General features: G+C 33.0%; 3 protein-coding genes across 6 annotated transcripts; 2 read left to right on the top strand and 1 right to left on the bottom strand.

Annotated features, from left to right (window-relative positions):
* LOC118055067 (uncharacterized) lies at window positions 1-4,104 on the top strand. Of its 4 annotated transcripts, none has more exons than XM_035066861.2 (3): window positions 1-297; window positions 1,323-1,469; window positions 1,999-4,104. In XM_035066861.2, the coding sequence occupies exons 2-3, from the start codon at window positions 1,334-1,336 to the stop codon at window positions 3,252-3,254; spliced, it is 1,392 nt and encodes a 463-aa protein (XP_034922752.1). In that variant the 5' UTR covers window positions 1-297; window positions 1,323-1,333; the 3' UTR covers window positions 3,255-4,104. The 4 variants fall into 4 exon arrangements, with proteins under 4 accessions (XP_034922752.1, XP_034922751.1, XP_073264930.1 ...); XM_035066860.2 differs by having other exon boundaries at window positions 2-650; XM_073408829.1 differs by lacking the exon at window positions 1-297 and adding an exon at window positions 657-1,234.
* A 5,234-nt stretch (window positions 4,105-9,338) lies between these two features.
* On the top strand, window positions 9,339-12,163 carry LOC118055066 (uncharacterized). The gene has a single exon (XM_035066859.2). The coding sequence runs from the start codon at window positions 9,823-9,825 to the stop codon at window positions 11,443-11,445; it is 1,623 nt and encodes a 540-aa protein (XP_034922750.1). The 5' UTR covers window positions 9,339-9,822; the 3' UTR covers window positions 11,446-12,163.
* A 5,970-nt stretch (window positions 12,164-18,133) lies between these two features.
* On the bottom strand, window positions 18,134-19,681 carry LOC118055064 (MYB-like transcription factor EOBI). Its single transcript, XM_035066858.1, has 3 exons — window positions 19,353-19,681; window positions 18,888-19,017; window positions 18,134-18,776 (listed from the first exon to the last, which is right to left on the bottom strand). The coding sequence occupies exons 1-3, from the start codon at window positions 19,489-19,491 to the stop codon at window positions 18,413-18,415; spliced, it is 633 nt and encodes a 210-aa protein (XP_034922749.1). The 5' UTR covers window positions 19,492-19,681; the 3' UTR covers window positions 18,134-18,412.
* Window positions 19,682-20,013: the final 332 nt, after the last annotated feature.

The raw sequence follows: 20,013 nt of genomic DNA, 5'->3' as shown, positions 1-20,013 counted from the left end.
TTAGTATTTTCCTTTTTCTAAGTGTGAAACCCTCGAAGGCCCTCTCCTCGGATCACCTAACACACCCTAAATTTCCTATAAACCGTGCCTAACTTTATCAATTTTCGATCTTAAATCTTCGATCAATTCAATCTCCGTATTCTCCATTTCTCTTCCTCTGTTATTAAATTCGATCACTTATTCATTCTATTTTTTTACCTCTCCATCGATCGAACCTTTTTATACCCCTTGCCGTGTTCTAGATTCATTTCTAGGGTTAGGGTTTCTTGGACTCTCTTTGATTCTTTGATTTCAAAGGTGGGTTTTGTTCGATCTTTAAATTTAAGCTTGTATATTTGTATTTCTTGTCCTAAATTTATCTGGGTCACTTGAATTTTTCGGGTTTTTTTTTTTTTTTTTTTTTTTAAATTTTGAAACTTTGCGCCTCGTAGAATCTCTTAATTTCTATCGATTTTTTGTTCGATTCAACTTATTTCGTATCTGTCCCTTGTTTGGATTTTTTTCTTTTGTAAATTAATTCTATTCCGATACTAGAAAATTAGGGATCTATAATTTTTTATTTGTGAATTAGGATTTTTGGAAATTTTGATTTGTTTTTCAAATTCATCAATAACGTGACATTATCTACTGCTCAAAGACCAATTTTTACGGTAAGATCAAGCTTCTCAAGCTTATTCAATGTTGAATTACTTTTTAAGTAATAAATTTAATCATAAACGGTTTTGTTTCTGTTATTTTTTTTCTAATAAAATAAAAGAAAAGGAAAGACGGCAAGGTACCCAACATAATTAATTAATTATAAAAGGAATTTATGGGGCGTGAGAAAAAAATGGTGTATTAATATTTAGAAATGAAGTTTGTATAGTGAACTCTTAATGGCTACGTATTTAGAGTATAGGTTGACCATTTTTATTAGTACTGTGGATACTAAAATTCCTAAATGCATAAAAGTATCCAATTGCTACTGCTATCCCTTTGGTTGACCATTTTTATTAGTATTTTGGATACCAAAATTCCCAAATGCACAGAATTCTTCGAGTGCTAGTGCTGTCCCTTTCTTAATTTGGGTTTTTTTCCACTCAGCCCCTTCTTGTCTGTTATGTCATAGGAATCTTACCTTTCTACCCTGAACTTTTCAGAAATGTAATAGAAAGTAGTAAGAAAATTATCCCTTCTAGTCTGCTTATGTCATAATCAGGGGATTCTCGTTGCTAAGAAACCATTTTGCTGCATGGTAGTTTATTGAAAGCACTTGTTTCTTTGAATCTTTGCTTTTGTTTCTACGTGTTGCTAATATGATAAAAGATAATTCTGATATGCAGCCAAAATTAAAATGATTCAGAAACGTGCTTTTGCTGATGATAATTCATATGAGGTTGCTTGTAAGCACCCCAGGCAAATGGAGCATATTGATCAGTTTGCTCCTATATTTCCACTTGACAATGCTCACCAGAAACATCTAGTTTCAGGTAATGGACTGTTGGTAGTGTCTGTCACTTATGAGTATTCTTTGTACTTGGAACCTTCTTACAATGCGGACTGTGGAGTAAATTCCTTTTGAGTTGCTTTCCCTATTCATCTAGCCTGCCCAATCTGATGACTTGATACTGAAAAGGACCTTATGGATGAAATTCTTGCTTTTATAGGATGCAGATTTTGGATAATCAATCATTATACCATTGACTTTGTAAGAGTCTATTGGTGGATTTTTCATGATGACTGCTGTTGTATGCTTGCTATGTTTCTGATAATTCTGGGCAGCAAATTCATTCTGGACCTTATCTGTCATTTTTTTTTGCATATTAGAAGTCTACAAATTTACAAATTCGCTGGAAGATGCTTACATTCTAGTTTTACAGATCATATAGGGAAAAAAAAACTCATTTTTGTGTTTTTAAAATCACTTTCATTTGTTCCCATAATCACATACCATATTTTAATTCTTTCATGGAGTTTCCTAGTTTATATATCTGACCTGCTTTCAACATGATGATGAAGGTGATGACACTTACAGAGAGTGTCAAGATGTAGGGAGGTCTGCTAGTGACTTGGTCACTGAATATTCAAATGGAACCAAGGAGTTTGAAACTGGTGACAATAGTTGTTTTCCGCAGTTTTTGTGGATCAGCAATGGGATTCTTGAAGCAGATAATTTATCATTCTTCCCTGAATATTTTGACGATGGCCACCAGCTCAGGCCTTTACTTGAGCCTGATGAGGCCTGCTCATCTCTTGATTATCCTTTTCGGAAGTCGGTTTCAATTGGACCAGAGCATCAAGCTAATGTTCCAGAGTGGGGCTCACAGGGTTCAAGCACCTCCCTGAACCAGCTAGATGAGTCTAACCTTCAAGTTGCACATGCACAGTCATCTAGCCCAGGTGTTATAATTGATGGTTGTTACGAGGAGAATCTGATTGGCACTCGTGTCCTTCCCATGCCTGAACTGGAAGTACCTGCAAATTATTGTTATGAAGCCACCAAAGGTGACTGTGGGTGCCCCGATGCAGGTTCTATCAGATGCATAAAACAACATGTCTCAGAAGCTAGGCTGAAACTTAGGGAAAACCTTGGGGAAGAGATATTTGAGGGGTTGGGGTTCTGTGATATGGGAGAAGTGGTTGCAAATAAATGGACTGTCGAGGAAGAGCAAATCTTCCATGAGGTTGTCTTATCTAATCCTGTATCGTTAGGCAAAAACTTTTGGGACAATCTGTCAGTGACATTTCCTTCCCGAACAAAAAAGGACCTTGTCAATTATTATTTCAATGTATTCATGCTCCGAAAACGTGCTGAGCAGAACAGGTTTGACCCACAAAATATTGATAGTGATGATGATGAATGGCAAGGAATTGAGGGTGAAACAATAGAGAACGACGAGGATTCTGCAGTGGAATCCCTGGCTGGTCAAGATTCCTCCGCTTATTGTCAAGAGGACCATGCAGAGAATTGCAATGAATATGTTGAGGATGAGGATGCAGTTGTTGCTTCTCAAGATGGTGTCGATAATGTTGTCCATAAAGTTGCAACTGATGAGGAGTACGAGGGGGATGTAGATGATTTTTCAGGAGCACAAGTTGGGATTTACCACGGTGACCGTGCTGGTGATCTTGAACATAAACATTTCATTCAAATTTCTGGGAACAATGCAGATGATTTCGATGTTCAAGATGACTCATGCACATCATATGAGCATCATCAAGACAGCATTGATTGTTGTGGTCCACTTGATATAGGAGCTGATGGGAGACACTAGTTAAGTGTGATAATTTCACAGTAAATATTCTTGATGGTTTGAGAGGAAGATTTCAGGGATCTGCTTGGTTTCCCTGCTGTTGTTCTGCAAGACTGGATATTATTATGGAAAGTCGAGGAATTAATATGATTACTCATGGAAGCTTGGAGAAGCTGATGCCTGGTATCCAATGTTGATTACTGGGAAGCAGTGGTTGTACTGTACGTCTTTCCAAATTGAAGTTGGCTGTTGCAGGCATCAGTTTTAAAGGATCTGGTAGTGTCAGAGGTTCCTCGGCAGGCCTTTCAAGGCTCGCTTGGCCTAATTAAGAACAATTTCAGATTGACAGTAATGGCAATACTACTGCAAAATCCTGTTTTGCTTGCAAAATTTTGAGGATGTAGGTGGAAAGCATTTTGCAAGACGCAAGTTGTTTATAAAAGGTGATTAATTTTTCATGGTTGGGCCAAAGGGACGCTCGGTAATTTGCATAGCTGTGGGTGCGCAATTTGCTTAGCATGACTTGAATCCTGTTTCTTTTTATCTCAGCTGGATCAGTGTCATGGTAACAATCTTGCTGTTTGATCACCCCAATGTTTGGAAGACCCTGGGTTCACCATCTGAAAGGAATGGTGTCTAAAAAAAAGGCTTTTCATCTCTCCTGTTGGTTCCCCCGCCTCTTGACATGATAATTACTTGCTTCCAATATTCCTAGCGATGGTTTTTGTGTCATTAGTGTATCTGCCAGTGTTAATTGTGTTTCTAGGCCCCCCATTAATTTTGTAGATGGTTTAGCATAGCTTTGAATGAGAGAACTCCAAACCATTGTAACGATATTTGTGACAATAAGATTCAGTACTATTCCTTTTTCCCCCGACCAGCAGCTGAAATCTCTCTCCTTTGTCCGTGGGTGTGCCCGCTCATGTGTAATTCTGTTTATTTTGTCGTCGCTCAAAATAATTCGCCACCAGAAGCTGTGAATGATTGTGCAAATGCAATTTCTTCAAATTGGAAGTTATCATGCTAGTTTTCCTGCAACTTGGTCTTGAATGAAATAGTGCGTGCTGTTTTCGCAGCATCTATGGCCTTCATGTGATGATTTAGTTGTTCAGTACTGTTGTTGTGATTTAAAAAAAAAAAATCGTGAAAAAGTACTTTTTTATAAGGTTTATTTTAAAATTTAATGTGTTTGATGAAAACAGCTGTTTAAATTGTAATTGAAAAAATATAGTTTTTGTATTTGGTTAGTATGTTTTTTTGTACGAGGTTTGACTGTAAAATTATATATATATATATATATATATATAAAACATTGTTGTTTTTATAATTATGATTATATAGCGAAATGAATAATCTTTGTATATTAATAAAAGTTATTTCTTGTTCCATTAAACTATTTATAATTCTATCACATATAAAATTGATACATGAAAGCCTCTGCAATCCTTGAATAGCTAAGCAAGGTACAATATCAGGTATGAAGTCATTTGGAATGAAATTGAGATTGCGATCATACTCGGAAAAAACCTCATCTTCTTGCGATGTCCTAATATAGTTATGTAGTGCTATTGATGAGGATTTTTGTGCAAACAGAGGATGACAAAAACTACTCTACTCATTAACGTAAACGGATCAAGCAAAGCACAAATGAAATAACTTTTCCCCTTAGTTAATCACACAACTACTGGGATTAATTTCTTTTTTCTTATAAAAAAATGCTTGTAAAGAACTCTACCGTTTATCAGATTCAACAATAATCAGCATGGATGAATCACATTGTTTCTAGTAAACAAACAAAAAATCAAGCAGCAACAGTGTAACTAGTAGATGACCAACTAGGAAATCGATTTCAATGTAGAACAACATATAATTAAGCACAAGAAACATATTTTATGATGCAGCACATAAATTAAATTTAGAGCTAAAAAAGAAGAAGATGGAGATAAGGTAGGAACGAACTTAAGGTTCTCTCTCTCATGTGAGTTTTCCCAGCACAGTTTTGATGTTTTTTTTTTACAAACCGAAACAATGGAGACCTCTCAGCACAATTTATATTGGTGAATGTGACAAATCTTCGTTTGAAAAAAAAAGGGATAAAGGGAAACATGGCAAATGACAATTGCTTGAAAGAAGAACACCCTTTTCGTTGTTGTTTAGAAGGAGACGAGAGAAGGAAACAAAAGGGAATAAGGATGAACACTCTCTCTGGCGTCTTTGTGAAATAAGGGTAGGATTTTTATAGATCTGAACAATGGAGCCTCTCAGGTTGTTTTGAAAATTTCTGCAATGGTTTCATTGTCTTTTGGCAAGAGAAGAGAGAAGAAAATAGAGGGAAATGATGAAATTTGAGAAATGATAGGATTTTTCCAGATCAATGGAGACAAGCTCTTGGTATGGGAAAGTTTTGCGATGTTAATTAATTTTGCAATGTTGGTGAGAGAGAGGAGAACACAACCATGAGAGCTTTTCACAAACTGAGGTCTATCCTCAGTTTCGAGTGGGATCCACGTGTAATAAAAATGTTGTAAATATTTAACCAAACACTTTACAATAATATTTGCTTGCAACCACAGCTACAACGCCAAACACCCACTTCATGTGCCTCACCTGTAACTCGATGATGAAATAAGTCAAATTAGTAATATTTAGAATGGATGAAAAATAAATAAGTTGAATTCCTATAATTAGTTAAGTTGAAAATTATATTATATTCTTGTATTTATTAGGTTAAAATAAAAATACCTATAATTAGTTTATTTTAACCTTTATAATTTAATTATGTTTTATATTTTGATGATGAAGTACATTTAATGTAAAAAATTATTGGATGATGAAAAAGAATGTAAATTATGTTGTGATTTGGTGAAGGTTTAGGATGGTTGTACAGTGACTTGGGATTGATTGTGTGAGTTTGTGGTAATGTGGATAACTTGGTATGCTAAAAAAATCCTGTTTTTTCTATGTACCAATGATCAATGAAAAGATCTTAACGTGTTCTTAAAGCAGGGGATGTTCTTAAAGTAGGGAATGTTTCATCACCTCACTCGTATATGATAATTGCAGCCACTTTCCAGCAGAAATGCACTGGAACCCTAAACTTGTTGTTTGGTCAAGTTCTTAGTGGGTTGTTCCGACACCGACGACGGTAACCGGTGCATGGCGGAGCTGTGTGTTTCCAGTTTATATTTATTGATTGCATGGGTAGATTAACCACAAAAAAGAAGAAAAGGCAACGTAAATCTGACGTCGAATACTTGTGGATGGGGGCAAAAGGCAATCGAGGATGGAGATTTGAGCTCGATAAAAACGTTTGTAGAGCTGCAGTTCTTGCACCTTACTCCAATGGGGATGGAAACCCAGCACCCATTGCAGTAGCTAGAAGCATAGCAGCAAAAGATGCTAAATCACAAAATAGAAAGCGAGGAATTTGAGATGGACCACACAACACATGAGCAGCATTTGCCACAGAGGAGTATTGACCAAGCATTGGATCTTCGAAGTTGCTTGCTAAAACACGCATAATTCCTTTATTATTTATATTCCTACATCATGAAATTTCTGTCTATATACTTTCTGGTTCTTGAGATTGTTTTAAAAATTTACCTTGATTCTTGTATTTTTTCTATCGAAGTCCTTGATTGAAAGTTTTTTAATCATCATATTTTATATTAAATACAATTTAATCATTAATTAAGTTCTCACAAATCAAAACGTACATTTTGTCAAAACTCTTAGAATATTCTATGATAAGGTAGAATTTTCCCTCTTTTTTAAATATCGTCTCTATTTTTTTAGGCTAAAACAAGGAAATAATCCATCATCCAATTTAAATTGTTTGACTAAGTTTATAATTTGACATGTAGGAAAAACTAATTGAATAATTTTATATATCACATAAACCCTTCACCAATATAAAATAAGCTTTTTATATAATATCTTGAAAGATATTACAAATATTGCCAGAGCAACAATTTAAAAAGCAAACTAAACAAAATATTATGAAGTAAATATTTTATATTTATATTTAATCAATTAATTTATTTTAATTCAAAAACAAAACTTTTTTTAAAAAATCTAAATTTAACAAAAAAACGACAAATAAAAAGACTCAAGATAACTTGTGTAATTTTTAAAATTAATGAAAAATCTTATATGAAGCAAAAAATAAAAATAAAAAATGGAGCCCAATCTCCTATTAAATGAATGCTGAAAAATCATGAGTTTTTTTTTTTTTTTTAAAACAACACAAGAAAACTAGGATAAATCTCCTAAATTTGAGTTAATATTCAAAACTTGCAATCCGTGAAATCCTAGACACGAGCTCAATCAAGAAATTCAATTCTTATTCAATTTAATGTTGAATGATGAAATAAAAAAAAAAATAATTTCAAAAAACTTGCTTAGCAAAACTGGAAAAATCTCATAAACTTGAATTAATTTCTCAAACTTACAACCTTTAAAGTCCTAGATTCGGGCTCAATTAAGAAGCTCAACTTCCTATCAATTTTAATATTACAAGATGAAAGTAAATAAAAAGTATCAATTTAAAAAATTTTCTAAAGTAAAAAAAAAAAAAGCAATGAAAAGAATGATAGTAAAATCTAGTAGGAAAAAAAACATTTGAAGAGGATGAAATTGTAACAAATTTCAATTTAAAAAACTATCTCAAATAAAATAGTTAGCAATAAAAAAAATAAGGATCAAATCAGACAAATAAAAAAAAAATTAAATGGGGATGAAATTGAGAAAAATTTTAATTTTATAGATTATTTTCAAATAAAAAATAATAATTAAAATAAAAAAGATTAAATATACAGAAAAAATAAATAGAAAGGCTGGTTTGAAAATTTAGAATGTCATGCTCGACAATCAAGGAAGAGAACGAAAAGAAGAAGAAGAAGAAAAAGAAGAAGAAAGGCCTCGTTGCTACTAAATCAAAGTTTCGTTAATCGTATGTGCTGATCAAGGAATGGAGGGCAACTGAGACTTGAAATAATTCTAATGTCATCCAAAAAGCAATCATTTGGAAGCCACACCCCCTTACACGTTGCTTAAATAGTGCATGGTGTGTCCAATAATGCAATTATTTTTATTTTTTAAATAATATTTTATACTTATTAAAATACTAAATAACTTGATTATAATTAAAAAACCAAGATATAAATAAGATAAAGCTCTTGAATGTCAATTCAATTTTTTTTGCTTTTAAAAGATAATTTAATCATTTTAATTATATTTAAAAATATTAAAAGACCAAATATTTCTTGTCAATCCAACAATAATTAATGAGTCCATGAGAAAAAGACAGCACATTACCTCTAATAAAAAGTTGAATAATTTTTCTTAGAACAACAAATATTATTTTTACTTTTTAATCCAATATATTTTTTTTTTTTTTAAAAATTGCATAGTGAATTTAAATAATCTGGGCCATGCTTATTATATCAAGAGATTAAGACTTCGGTTCATGCATAAAAAATAACCCAACTTTTGGATCTGATCCATGTTGGCCACCCTCTTAACATAGTTTTTCTTTTTTTAATCATTCGTGCTACCTCATAAGCTCCAGATCTCCAAAGTTAATATTTTTCATATCAATTGTTGCCAAACTTCTTCTTCTTCTTCTATTTATATAAATAAAAAATACATTAAAAATAAGAAAAGACAGGATACACACACACACACTAAGCATTTGATTGATAGCTTAATCCACCTTCCAAGTTGGGAAAGAAAGCTCATTGGAGTGGAGAATTTTGCAGAACAAGACAACGCCACCAAGAAAGGTTGAGTACGTTGTTTCATGATGTATCTTTATTTATAAGACCAGGCTATGCTTCACCATTCACAGGACTAACCCAGGGTTTAGCTAGTGCCGTGCAAAAACTAGTGTTTTTTCTTTTTTTAATAAAAATTTAGATTGATCCAGGTGAATCACTTGTTACAAATAATTAAGTGAGTTTTATCCAAGAATAGAGAGATGGCAAGAGGAATATTAAATCAAATAATCAAAACTACTAATAATAACTTAATATGGATTCAAAAGGAACCTAGCTTAAGGTAGCTCTAACAAATTACTTTAATCACAAGCAATCACATACTCAAATGCCAAATCATTTCGCGGCCAAAATTGTACTTGATCAAATGCAAGCGAGTACAAAACCCATCACTAGAGAGGAGAGGAGGGGAGGGGGGGTCTGGCCTGCAAAGCAGATTCACGAAACCCATCACTTTCACTTCAAATGTCTCTTGCATTGCATTTACTTGCAAACAAAGTAGTACTCTATAAGAGAGGCAGAGCAATTGAACAGGGGCAGGGGATCACTCTTTGTATAGGGTTTTTTCACCTAGCTTGATTACATCGCAAGAACCCACACGGTCTCCTCTTTTTTCCTTTCAAAAGACCAAGACTTTACAAAACTTGGCTCAAATTTAGGTTCCTTTTGATCTGGGTTTTCATCGGCTCCTCTGTTTTCTTCAACTTTCTGGTGTGTTAGTTTCCTGGATAGTCAAAGAACCATCTTTTGCCATTTTCTTGAGAAAGTTGAGGTTTTGCTTGGTTTCTGATCTGGAGTTTCTTTTGTTTGAACAAATGAAGAAGAATCAAGAAAAGATGCATGTGTGCAAGTTATGCAACAAGAGTTTCTTGACTGGGAATATGTTGGGTGGTCACATGAGTATTCATGGAACTAGAAAATCTATTAAAGGAAATGTCAAGTTTGAAAGCAGCAACGTGGGTCCTGATAGTTGTGGCCTAAGAGAGCAGCCCAAGAAATCTTGGAAATCCTCAGACTTCAATCATGATGATAGTGTTTCAATGCAAGAAACAGTGAAATGTAGATTTTGTGGCAAAGAATTTGGTTCAGAAAAATCCCTTCATGGTCACATGAGGCATCACCCTGCTAAAGAAAGAAAAGGAGTTCACTGCGAAGAATGTGGAAGAGGGTTTCTGTCGTTAAAATCTTTAAGTAATCACAAGAGACTGCATCGTGAGAAGTTTAGGATCTCAAGTGAAACAAGGGCTAGTTCTAGGCCTAATCTGGTTTCTATGGCTTTATCTGCTACGGAGGCTGTGAATCTTGTGAGAAGAAAGCGATCTAGTAGATTGAGGTACAAGATTACTCCTAATTCTTCTTTTTCTAGCTTGAATGAATCTGTTTCTGGTTTTGATATTGACCAAGAAGTTGAAGAGGCGGCTCTTACTTTGGTTATGATATCTAGGAGTGGATGTAATGTGTTTGATTCATTGTGTCGAAATAAGCGAATTGAGAGAGATGAGGATTGCCATGTTTTTTATGGTAATGAACTAGTCAAGCCAAAGAAACCCAGAGTGGATAATTTAGACTCATGTGATTTGGATTCTATGACTAGTATATATGGATGTGGTGGTGAAGGGGATACTGAGACGGGGCGTGATGAGGAAAATCAAGTTAGATCGGAAGGTCCGAGAGAGAGTATTTTCAAGGATACTGAATCGAAGAGCCCTCAATTGGATGATGAATCTGGAGTTGAATTTTGTGGTATTGATACAGAGAGGGGAGATCATGATGAAATGGTTACCAATTGCACAGAAGCTGAATCAAGTCAGGATCTGATGAGTGAAGTTGGATTGGATTGTGCTGGTTTGGGATTTGAGAAATCTATTCCAAGTAATCAAGCAAGGTTTGATGCTTGTGATTCTGAAATGGGAAAGGAATCTCGGTATCAGATGGCAGTAACCACTTCAAGTTCTGATATCATGCAAGGTCCTAGCAAGAAAGGTGATTTCACTTGCAGAATCTGCAACAGGAAATTCAACACTTATCAGTCACTTGGGGGTCACCAAACATTCCATAGAAAGTGTCCCATGGAGGTGAAGGTTGATAGCTGCGAAAAGGATACCCAGACTAATTTTTCTGCTGAAACTGAGGCTACAGGCAAACTTGAATGTTTTCAGGAATTAGCAAAGCAGGAAAGTGATGAAGTTATTGTAAAAGATTGCGAGTCAAAGGAGGGTAAGGAGCACAAATGCTCAATCTGCTTTAAAGTTTTTCTATCTGGCCAAGCTTTGGGAGGTCACAAAAGGGCTCATTTTCTTAGAGCCAGAGAAGAACAGAATACTGCAATGAAACAAGAGGCTTCCGGTATCTGCGATGCTCTCAATATCAATGTCCCTTGCACAGTTGCTGCAGAGGCCAGTAATGATGTCCGGTGTGAGTCATGGTGTGTCCGGTGAGAGTCATGGTGGCCTGCAAATTCCCACAATCATGAGCCGCTGGTGGGTCATATAGCCAACTAAGATGAGCATGAAGCTGGAATTTCCTTCTCAAGAGTTTCCAGAATGTAGATACAGGATGGTGGGTTTCATTTCTTGTTCAAGCATAGTATACAGAGGTAGATTCTATTTGCTATTGTCGCTTATAAGTCTCAACTACACTCATCTGGTTTGATTCTTTGCCATACAATTTCATCTACGAACTGGAGAGGCTTCATTGTTGAGAATCTGAAGCTCACAGGCCAATTTACTATGAAATTTTGATACTGTAGTTGGTCTTCTTCTTCTTCTTCTTTTTTTTTTGCATTGTTGTATTCTTTCCAGTATGTCAAATGGAACAGAAGAACAAAAACATTACTGTTGATCTAGACTGAGTTGCCTATTTTTGTTTATCACATTCTTTTGTACCAAATATCGAACAGAAAACAATTATACAAGTATAAAATCTCAGTACTTTTGTGTATACGCAGTTTTCAAGATTGGTTGGGACCTGTTAGCATGTGGGATTGAGATAGATAAGAGCTTGGTGGCAAATCAAACAATTTATGATTTTGTACAGAATAAAAGGTAGTTGTTCAGTCACCTAACACATAAACATGACATATTATCTCAATCTGCAATTATTTAATCTTAGTTGTAATCTAAAAGAAAACTCATCTTGCATTTTATATTCTTTACTGGTCGCTCTCAACATTTAAACATGCTTCCTCTTATAATCTTATTCTTTACTGGTCGCTCATGTTGGCTATTTTCTTATTTGTTTTGGAGAGAGTTGGAGTGGGTTTGCAAACCAGGCAAACTCTTGAGCCGAGCTTGAAGACCAACAAGCTTCGAGTCTCTTTAGGATTATTAGGATTCATTGTAAAACCAGTCGATCGTTTATGGGGCTACTAGAAACCGACCAACCAGTTCCCAGGCTTTTCTTTGAATAACTAGTAGATCGTTCTTGGATTTCCCAAAAACTAGGCAACCAAATGTCTTTATTTTAGTTTTTGATTTGTTTTCTCGTTGCTCTATATTTGTGCCTTGTTCTGACCTTATGATATTTTTATATGGTATTTAGACTTATCCTATTTCAGATATGCCCCTTAAATTATTTTTTGAATTTATACAACTTTAAGCTTTTCCAAAAAAAAAAAAAAAAAAAAAAATTCTGAAAGATTCATCAATAAAATTAGCCGTCACCATATTTGCAATGAGCCCCCAAAACTAAGACTTTTTGCTTAAGCATCCCTCTCGAAACATCGGTCCTAACATGGTTCGCTAAGCATGGTGTTAGCATGGCGTTCCAAGACCAAACCTGACGTGTTCTCTTCATTTTGTTAACAAAAAAAGAAGAAGGAAAAGAAAATGTTGAGAAAATGGGCCTTTGGGCGTGGCCCTCACGAAACGGGCCCGGTGCCAGTGTGCACGACCCGTGTAACATGGGCTTTAGACCTCTACTCCTCTTAACTAAATCTCCAGGCCTGCCAAAGACTGCTCACTTACGAAATTGGCCTAAGCCCATATAGACTCGGCCCGTCCAAATGATGTTCAGCGGTCGGCTTTGCCTTGCTCATGCCAAACAAACAACTTCTCCACAAACCTCCTTTGTGAAAGTCCCACTTTTCCTATCCCTTTGAATCTTCATTCCAAGGATTTGACTTGCCGGTAAATAAATGTAATTCACTTATTTATTTGGATTTTGCTATTAACCACTTTTCTTTCCTCGCGCTGATAGGCATATTATTCACCTACATATTTTTTTATTATTTGATTTAATAGTTAATAATTAAAAATTAAATTTTTATTTATTTATTTATGGGTAAAAATTGTCAGGATTCTTCTACTATTGGTTAAAATGTACATATCCAATTTATTGAGCTCGTATAATAACTGTAAAAATTAGGGTTTTTTTTTTCAGATTCGCTTTCTATCTAAATAATTGGGGTTAGTTTCTGTTACATGATACAATAATTCACGTGTGTTTATGACCATTTAATAAATGTTATGTACTAGTCATGTGACAAATACTAACTACAATTTAAACGAAACCTAACCTTTAGAAGAATTTTTTTTATTTTATATATATATATATATATATATAGTTTTTATCTGTGCTGAACAAATTACATAGAATTGTTTATACTTCGATTAATAGTTCATGGGACATTTTATTTTATATTTATTAGGATATTGACCATATGTTATGTAGTGAGTTAGATTAAAAAAAAATTTTTAATATAAAAAAATATAATCATTATCAATATGTTTTGTAAAGTAAGAAATATTTTATTGTGAGCTACAAATTTAATGCATCCTTTTAATTGAACAAATGGAGAATTAAAGTCATGACAAATATTAAAAAAGAATTTTTAATAATAATTAAAAATTAAATTAAAAAGTTGAGAAATAGATATAAATTAAAATATTTAATATTATATCCAAGGTAGCTCTTTAGATTTTTTTATTTAATTAGATGACATTTAATTTTTTCATAAAAAGAAAGATAACTAACATTCCATTGAAACAAAGTAATTTTCTAATATAATTTTTAATTTTTAAAATTTTTTTTTTCTCTGATTTTTTTTTATTTATATTACTAACTAAAATCACTCTCATCTCAACCTTTTTATTTATATTTATTTTCTAACACAAGGCTTACAAAAATTGAAATTTCTAAAATATATGGTTAAGGACTTCTTTCCCTAAATCTTGATCTTAACGCACACACATAATCCAAATCACCATTTATAGAAATTATCATCAACCATCTAATTCACCTAAACCATAAACATGTCCGCCCTAAGGCTATATTTTTCCATATTCACTAATCTCAATTTCCACCAAAATTTGCATCATCCACATTCAATATAAAATTATTAGCCCAAAAATACAATAATTTAACATTTTTTTTAAATAATCTTAATTATACTTAAATAAAATTATATAAAAAAAATCCAATCACAACCAAAGCACAAGGACTTTATCATTTTCTCATCATTATCAACACATCGATATATAATAAATTCATGGAATTAAGCAATCATTTCATTAGTTTCACCCGTTTCAATAAGGGCTCATTTTCTTCCATAACCGTGTCTCAATTTTCTTTTTCACAGTTTACTTATATTCCATCATTAAATATGTAACTAAGTAAAACACAAGCAATTATCTCTTTAACTTAATGCTTCTCCATACTAGCTCTTCTTTGAAGACATAAACATTCCATTAAAATTAGGAAACAATTTAATCTATTTCTAATCAATATCAACTTATAAACACACTATATAAAATTATCACAATTCAATCATATATTTTCTCAAATTATCACAATCATACAATCTCGATTACCCTAACAATAAATAGAATTCAAATGCATAATTTATTTTGTTCCAAATCATAATTATTATAACATAACACATTTATCATATAAAATTTAAATTTTTAATTCTTTTTAAACCGTTTTCTCAATTTCAAAAATCACAAGAATATAATTCCATCCATACTAACAATTTCAATCACATTGAATTAACATAACTAACACTCATCGTAAACCTTCGTTCCATTATAATTTGCATCAAACAAAACATATTCCATCCTAATAACAACAAACACATGTAAACTTGCAATTTCTCCAAAATTTCATTACAAATCCTAATTGAAAAAAACCTCTAAAAATTTATAAAAAAAAAATATGATAAAGCAAATCAATTCATTCCAAATCAATACCACCATAATAACATATCATAATCATACACAATTCATGTAAAGTTACACAATTTACACAATTCCCTTATTTTTTCCTCAATTGGCTGGTCACACACATTATTAAAAGTTCATGAATTTTTTTCTTCAATGTTTCTTAATTTCACCCTTAGAACAACCTGCTACATATCAAATAATTTAATTTCAAACTCATCCATCATTTCCTTAAAATTTCAACCAAAAACCATAAGTTAAAATTTTGCAATTCATTTTTATAGAAAGTCAATTAATTCTCATCCTAACTTGTTTAAGAAAATTTAGAACACCTCACTACGTGAAATTATGGATCCCGAAAGTTGTCCATTTGAATTTTTGTGAACCCTCATTGTTTAACCTTCAATTAGCTAACTTTCTCTTTCATAATCTCTCATTAAACTCACTTTGATGGAGTTTAATCTCTTACAAACCGATTTAACCAACTTAAAACTCAACTTTGGATGCTTTTACAAAGGAAAATGCAAGGAAGGATGAAGTTTGGAAGCTTTTCCCCCATCCATGACCGATTATTTCCTTTTATAAGGGAGGGGGATGTCGATTTTCCATTTATTTATGATTTTTCTACTAAACATAATTTTTTTCTCTTAATATTTTACCCAACGGTTTATACTATCAGAAGGCCTTTTCAAACTTTAATTCACTTGCAATTTTAATCTTAGATAGAAAAACATGTCGGGAGACTCCTCCTAATCTTTTAACTCGATCAAACAATCAAATTGATCTTTATGCTTGATAGTGTAAAACTGGATAGTAGAAAATTTACATCATTTGAACATTTTTTGTAATTTGCATATTGTTTTATTTAGTTAAGTCATCAAGATTTTTATAGTAATTTATTAGGGACTTTCATCCCTATTTATGATAAAAATCTTCCTCAAGATTGGTCTCATTTTGGTTAAAAATTGTGATTGTACATGAGGCATTTACCGGCAATTACTGTTATTCATGTTTAAAATTATACATTAATTTATTTGGGACTCCATTCAGGGGCGGAGCTAGGATTATTTGTTAGGTGTGACAAAAACTAATATAACAAGATATAATATTTGTTTTAATTTATTATACATGAGTTGTAAAAAAATCCAGTATGATTTAGTTTTATTTAAATAACTTATTACAAACATATATAAAAAATGACCTTTGTATAAGGTAAAAGGTTTATAGCAACACCAATTGAGTCAAAGCAATGAAGTTAATTTCATCTTCATGATGTATCCATCACCTTAATGTTGTTAGTCTTTATACTTATAAAATATAAACATACAAAGTATATAATAAATATTAGCTAAAGCGAAGCATTATTTTATGTTTGATAAACTTCGAAATAAAGTAAAAAATAATAAAGAATGATTCTTATATATTTATTTTAATTGTGCTCGTCGTTCTTTCATAAAATAGAAATCATCAATTATCATATTCAATTGTGAATCTTTCAACAATTTCTTTTACTATATAAATAATCAAATAATTTGTAAAAAAATCATTATTCATCCGACTGCGAAGTCTTGTTTTAACATTCTTCATTGCTAAGAAAGCTCGTATAGTAGTTGTTGTCGAAACAGGAAGAGTCAAAATAAACTGAATCAACCTAAAATCAAAACATATATCGTGAGAAAAAATTGATAATTTTTGTGGCTCTGCTAAAAACAAAACATAAAAAAAAAATCCAAGCATAATAAAAACAAACCAATAAAATTTATCTACTTAATTAGAAAAAAAATCACTATCAAGAATTCAAAAAACAACTGTTAGAATTAGCAGATTAGAAAAAAAAAGCAAAAATAGTAAAATTATTAAAAACCTCATCAAATTTTTAATAAACATCTCAAAACAAAATAAAAATATATTTTAAATTTAAGTTATCGATACCTAATTACCTTGTTTTGTTTAATGAAAGATGAATTAATCGGTAATCTGTTTAATTTTTCCGTAGAAAAATTTTGTTTGTGATTTGTAGTGACCAGCTGCGTTGTAGGCATTTATATTAGGGTTGTAGGGAAAGAAAAGATAGCAAAACACATTGATAACTTTATATTTTTTTTTTCCACATGGGCATGTAGGTTAAAGGAATTCCAAAGTAAAGCAAAGGATAACAAATATATTTATTGTAAGAAGGACCCATTTCATTAAAAAATATTATAGCTCCTCACATTTAATTACCAAATAAACAAAAAAAACCAAAAAAAAAAAATGTCTTGCAGGCTCGGCCCCTGCTTGCCACCCCTGGCTTCATTCTATTTTTCTAAATGTCTTTACTTCCAAATTTATAGAAAATCTTTCTTTTAAAAATAATTTTTTACTTGATTGAGAAGTTTAAGTGATTTATCACTAGTATAGATTTTATTATTTTATTTCATCCAAGATTTAGCTAACATTATTGGGAATTTTCACCTCCAATACTTACTAGACATTCCTCATCGGATTATGTGTTATTAGTATAATCCTTCATATCTTGCATACACATAAATGAATTTCTTATTGCCTCCTTTAGAAACAACGTTTGAATGATAATGTTAATTGTCAACCAGGTTAGTATTGAAGCGTTTGCTCCTATTTTACTTGAGATCCCTGTGGGGAAAAGCAGTGCAATTTTGCAATGTTTTTAGCAGAGAATTGTAACTCTCATGGAATCCTACCAAGAAACAATCAGCTTCCCACTCTTATTTTTCTCTTCCAGAAGTATAATTAATATACAATTCCGCACAGGAATTTGATCCAATGCACGTTATCTGCAACATCGTTGTATACCAATATCTAGAACAGAAATTGACGTGAGAGGGTAGATTATCTAGAACTAGAATAAATTCAAAGCAAACAATATTGGTGGGAGGACATTCTCATTCCCCCCCACTGAATCTTAGTGAGACAAAAATTGTAGTTGAAAGACTTACGAAGCAAAAAAATATCAGTAAACAACAACATTTATATATATAATTGTTACAGATAAATCCAACCCACAATCTTTTTTAAAAGTTCATCACCATTTACATTACTATCATGAAAATAAGGTTCCAACATCCTCTAAGCAAGTTAGACATGAGTAAAATATGTCACCATCAACATTTTCTAACCATTATTAGAAACTGTACCCTCCACTGCAAATATTCTTCGAGTCCCCTCCAAAAGAACAAGTTGTTGCTTGATTTTGCGTGGATATCTTATTTCAGTTACTTGTATGAGTAATTTAACCCTGTGGATGATCATCTAAGTTCCACAAGCCACCCCATAGTCCATAATAATCCTCTACAACATAGTCTGCCCAAGATGCGAAATCTTGAGTCATCACAGGCGAGCATTGATCCTCCATATTGTGGTACATGGAAAACATTTCTTGTGCTTCATGCATCTTAACATGATCAATGGTGTTGACCATTTTCATTTCACCAGCTTCTAGCTGCTGCTGGTGTTGCCCTTCCTGTTTTAGAATCAGAGCTTCTCGCTTTTCTTGTTTCTGAGAGGATTTATCTTTCTTCTTGAAATGGGTTCTCCAATAGTTTTTTATCTCATTATCTGTTCTGCCAGGCAAGTATCTAGCAATAGTTGACCACCTGGATATGTATGAACTATTAATAATAGTTTATGGAGAAATGAAAATAGACAGGAAAAAAAAAAAAACCAAGACAGAAAGATTTTATAAAGGGAGGGATCAAACGCATTACTTGTTGCCCCAGAGTGCATGTAGTTCAATAATGATGCCTTCCTCTTGTGGTGTTATTTGGCCTCTCTTAAGTCCTGGCCTGAGGTAATTCACCCACCTCAGTCTGCAGCTCTTTCCACTCCTATTCAAGCCTGGTAAAACCAATAATACGTTAAACTTAAGCACTAAAATTAACAATTAATGAGAAAATTACTCTTTTCAACCAAAGTATGCACATAGCTAGTACGTGCGTTGATTTATAATATCAAAAGCTGAAAGCATGATCAGTGTCTACCAATGAATGATGAACTCTAAATTTTGCCTCTCCCACCCAAAAAATAAGAGTGTTTGTATATATATAATTAATTTACTAATAGCTAGTGGCTTTCTTGTTTTTATCTCTCTCCCTTTGATATAGCAAGCCAACGGTGATGTTTGCTGTGATTACCTTTGCCAAACATCAAGCCTAGCTAGAAAGAGAGCTTACCTGAACACCTAGAAACAGAACTCCACCTTCCCTCACCGTTCAAGCTCACATATTCACTCAGCAACTTATCCTCTTCAGGAGTCCAAGGGCCCTTCCTCCACCCTTGCTCAGCAATTCCCCTACCCATCATTGCTACCATGTTGCTTTACTTTTGTCCAAAACTGTGTGTTGTCTCAAATTTGCATGACAGGTGCACATAGTCTTCCCCTATATATATACCTCCTCAATCAGTCATGCAGCTAGAATCCTCAATTTTATTTTACAAATTAAAATGATGATCTCATGAGCACTAACGTCTTTCTCCATTATTTTGGCTTCAGGTTCCTCAGTGCAATCATTCCTTCCCTCCTATAATCTGAATCCAAGTGTTACTATATGCTTACCCAGCTCACTATCTCTTAGCCAATCAGCAGTGTACAATTGTCTCTACTAGATCTTTGCTACCGTACTGTATATCATCAGCATAAATCCAAGCAATAATGTTTGTTGTCTAGCTATGATAATGAGATTATAGACAGCATAATCTTTATTTAGCGATAAAAGAAAGTTAGTGGGTTGCTGTTGTTTCCTCGAAAACAGCTTGCGCTCCAATGCCATTACACCATCTGTTGACATAAACTATCCTTAAACGCATGCTTTGGAAATTGTTTAATGTAAATGG

Source organism: Populus alba, chromosome 4 (genome assembly GCF_005239225.2).
Source record: "Populus alba chromosome 4, ASM523922v2, whole genome shotgun sequence".
NCBI classification, from domain to species: domain Eukaryota; kingdom Viridiplantae; phylum Streptophyta; class Magnoliopsida; order Malpighiales; family Salicaceae; genus Populus; species Populus alba.
This window is presented reverse-complemented; position numbering and strand designations above follow the sequence as displayed.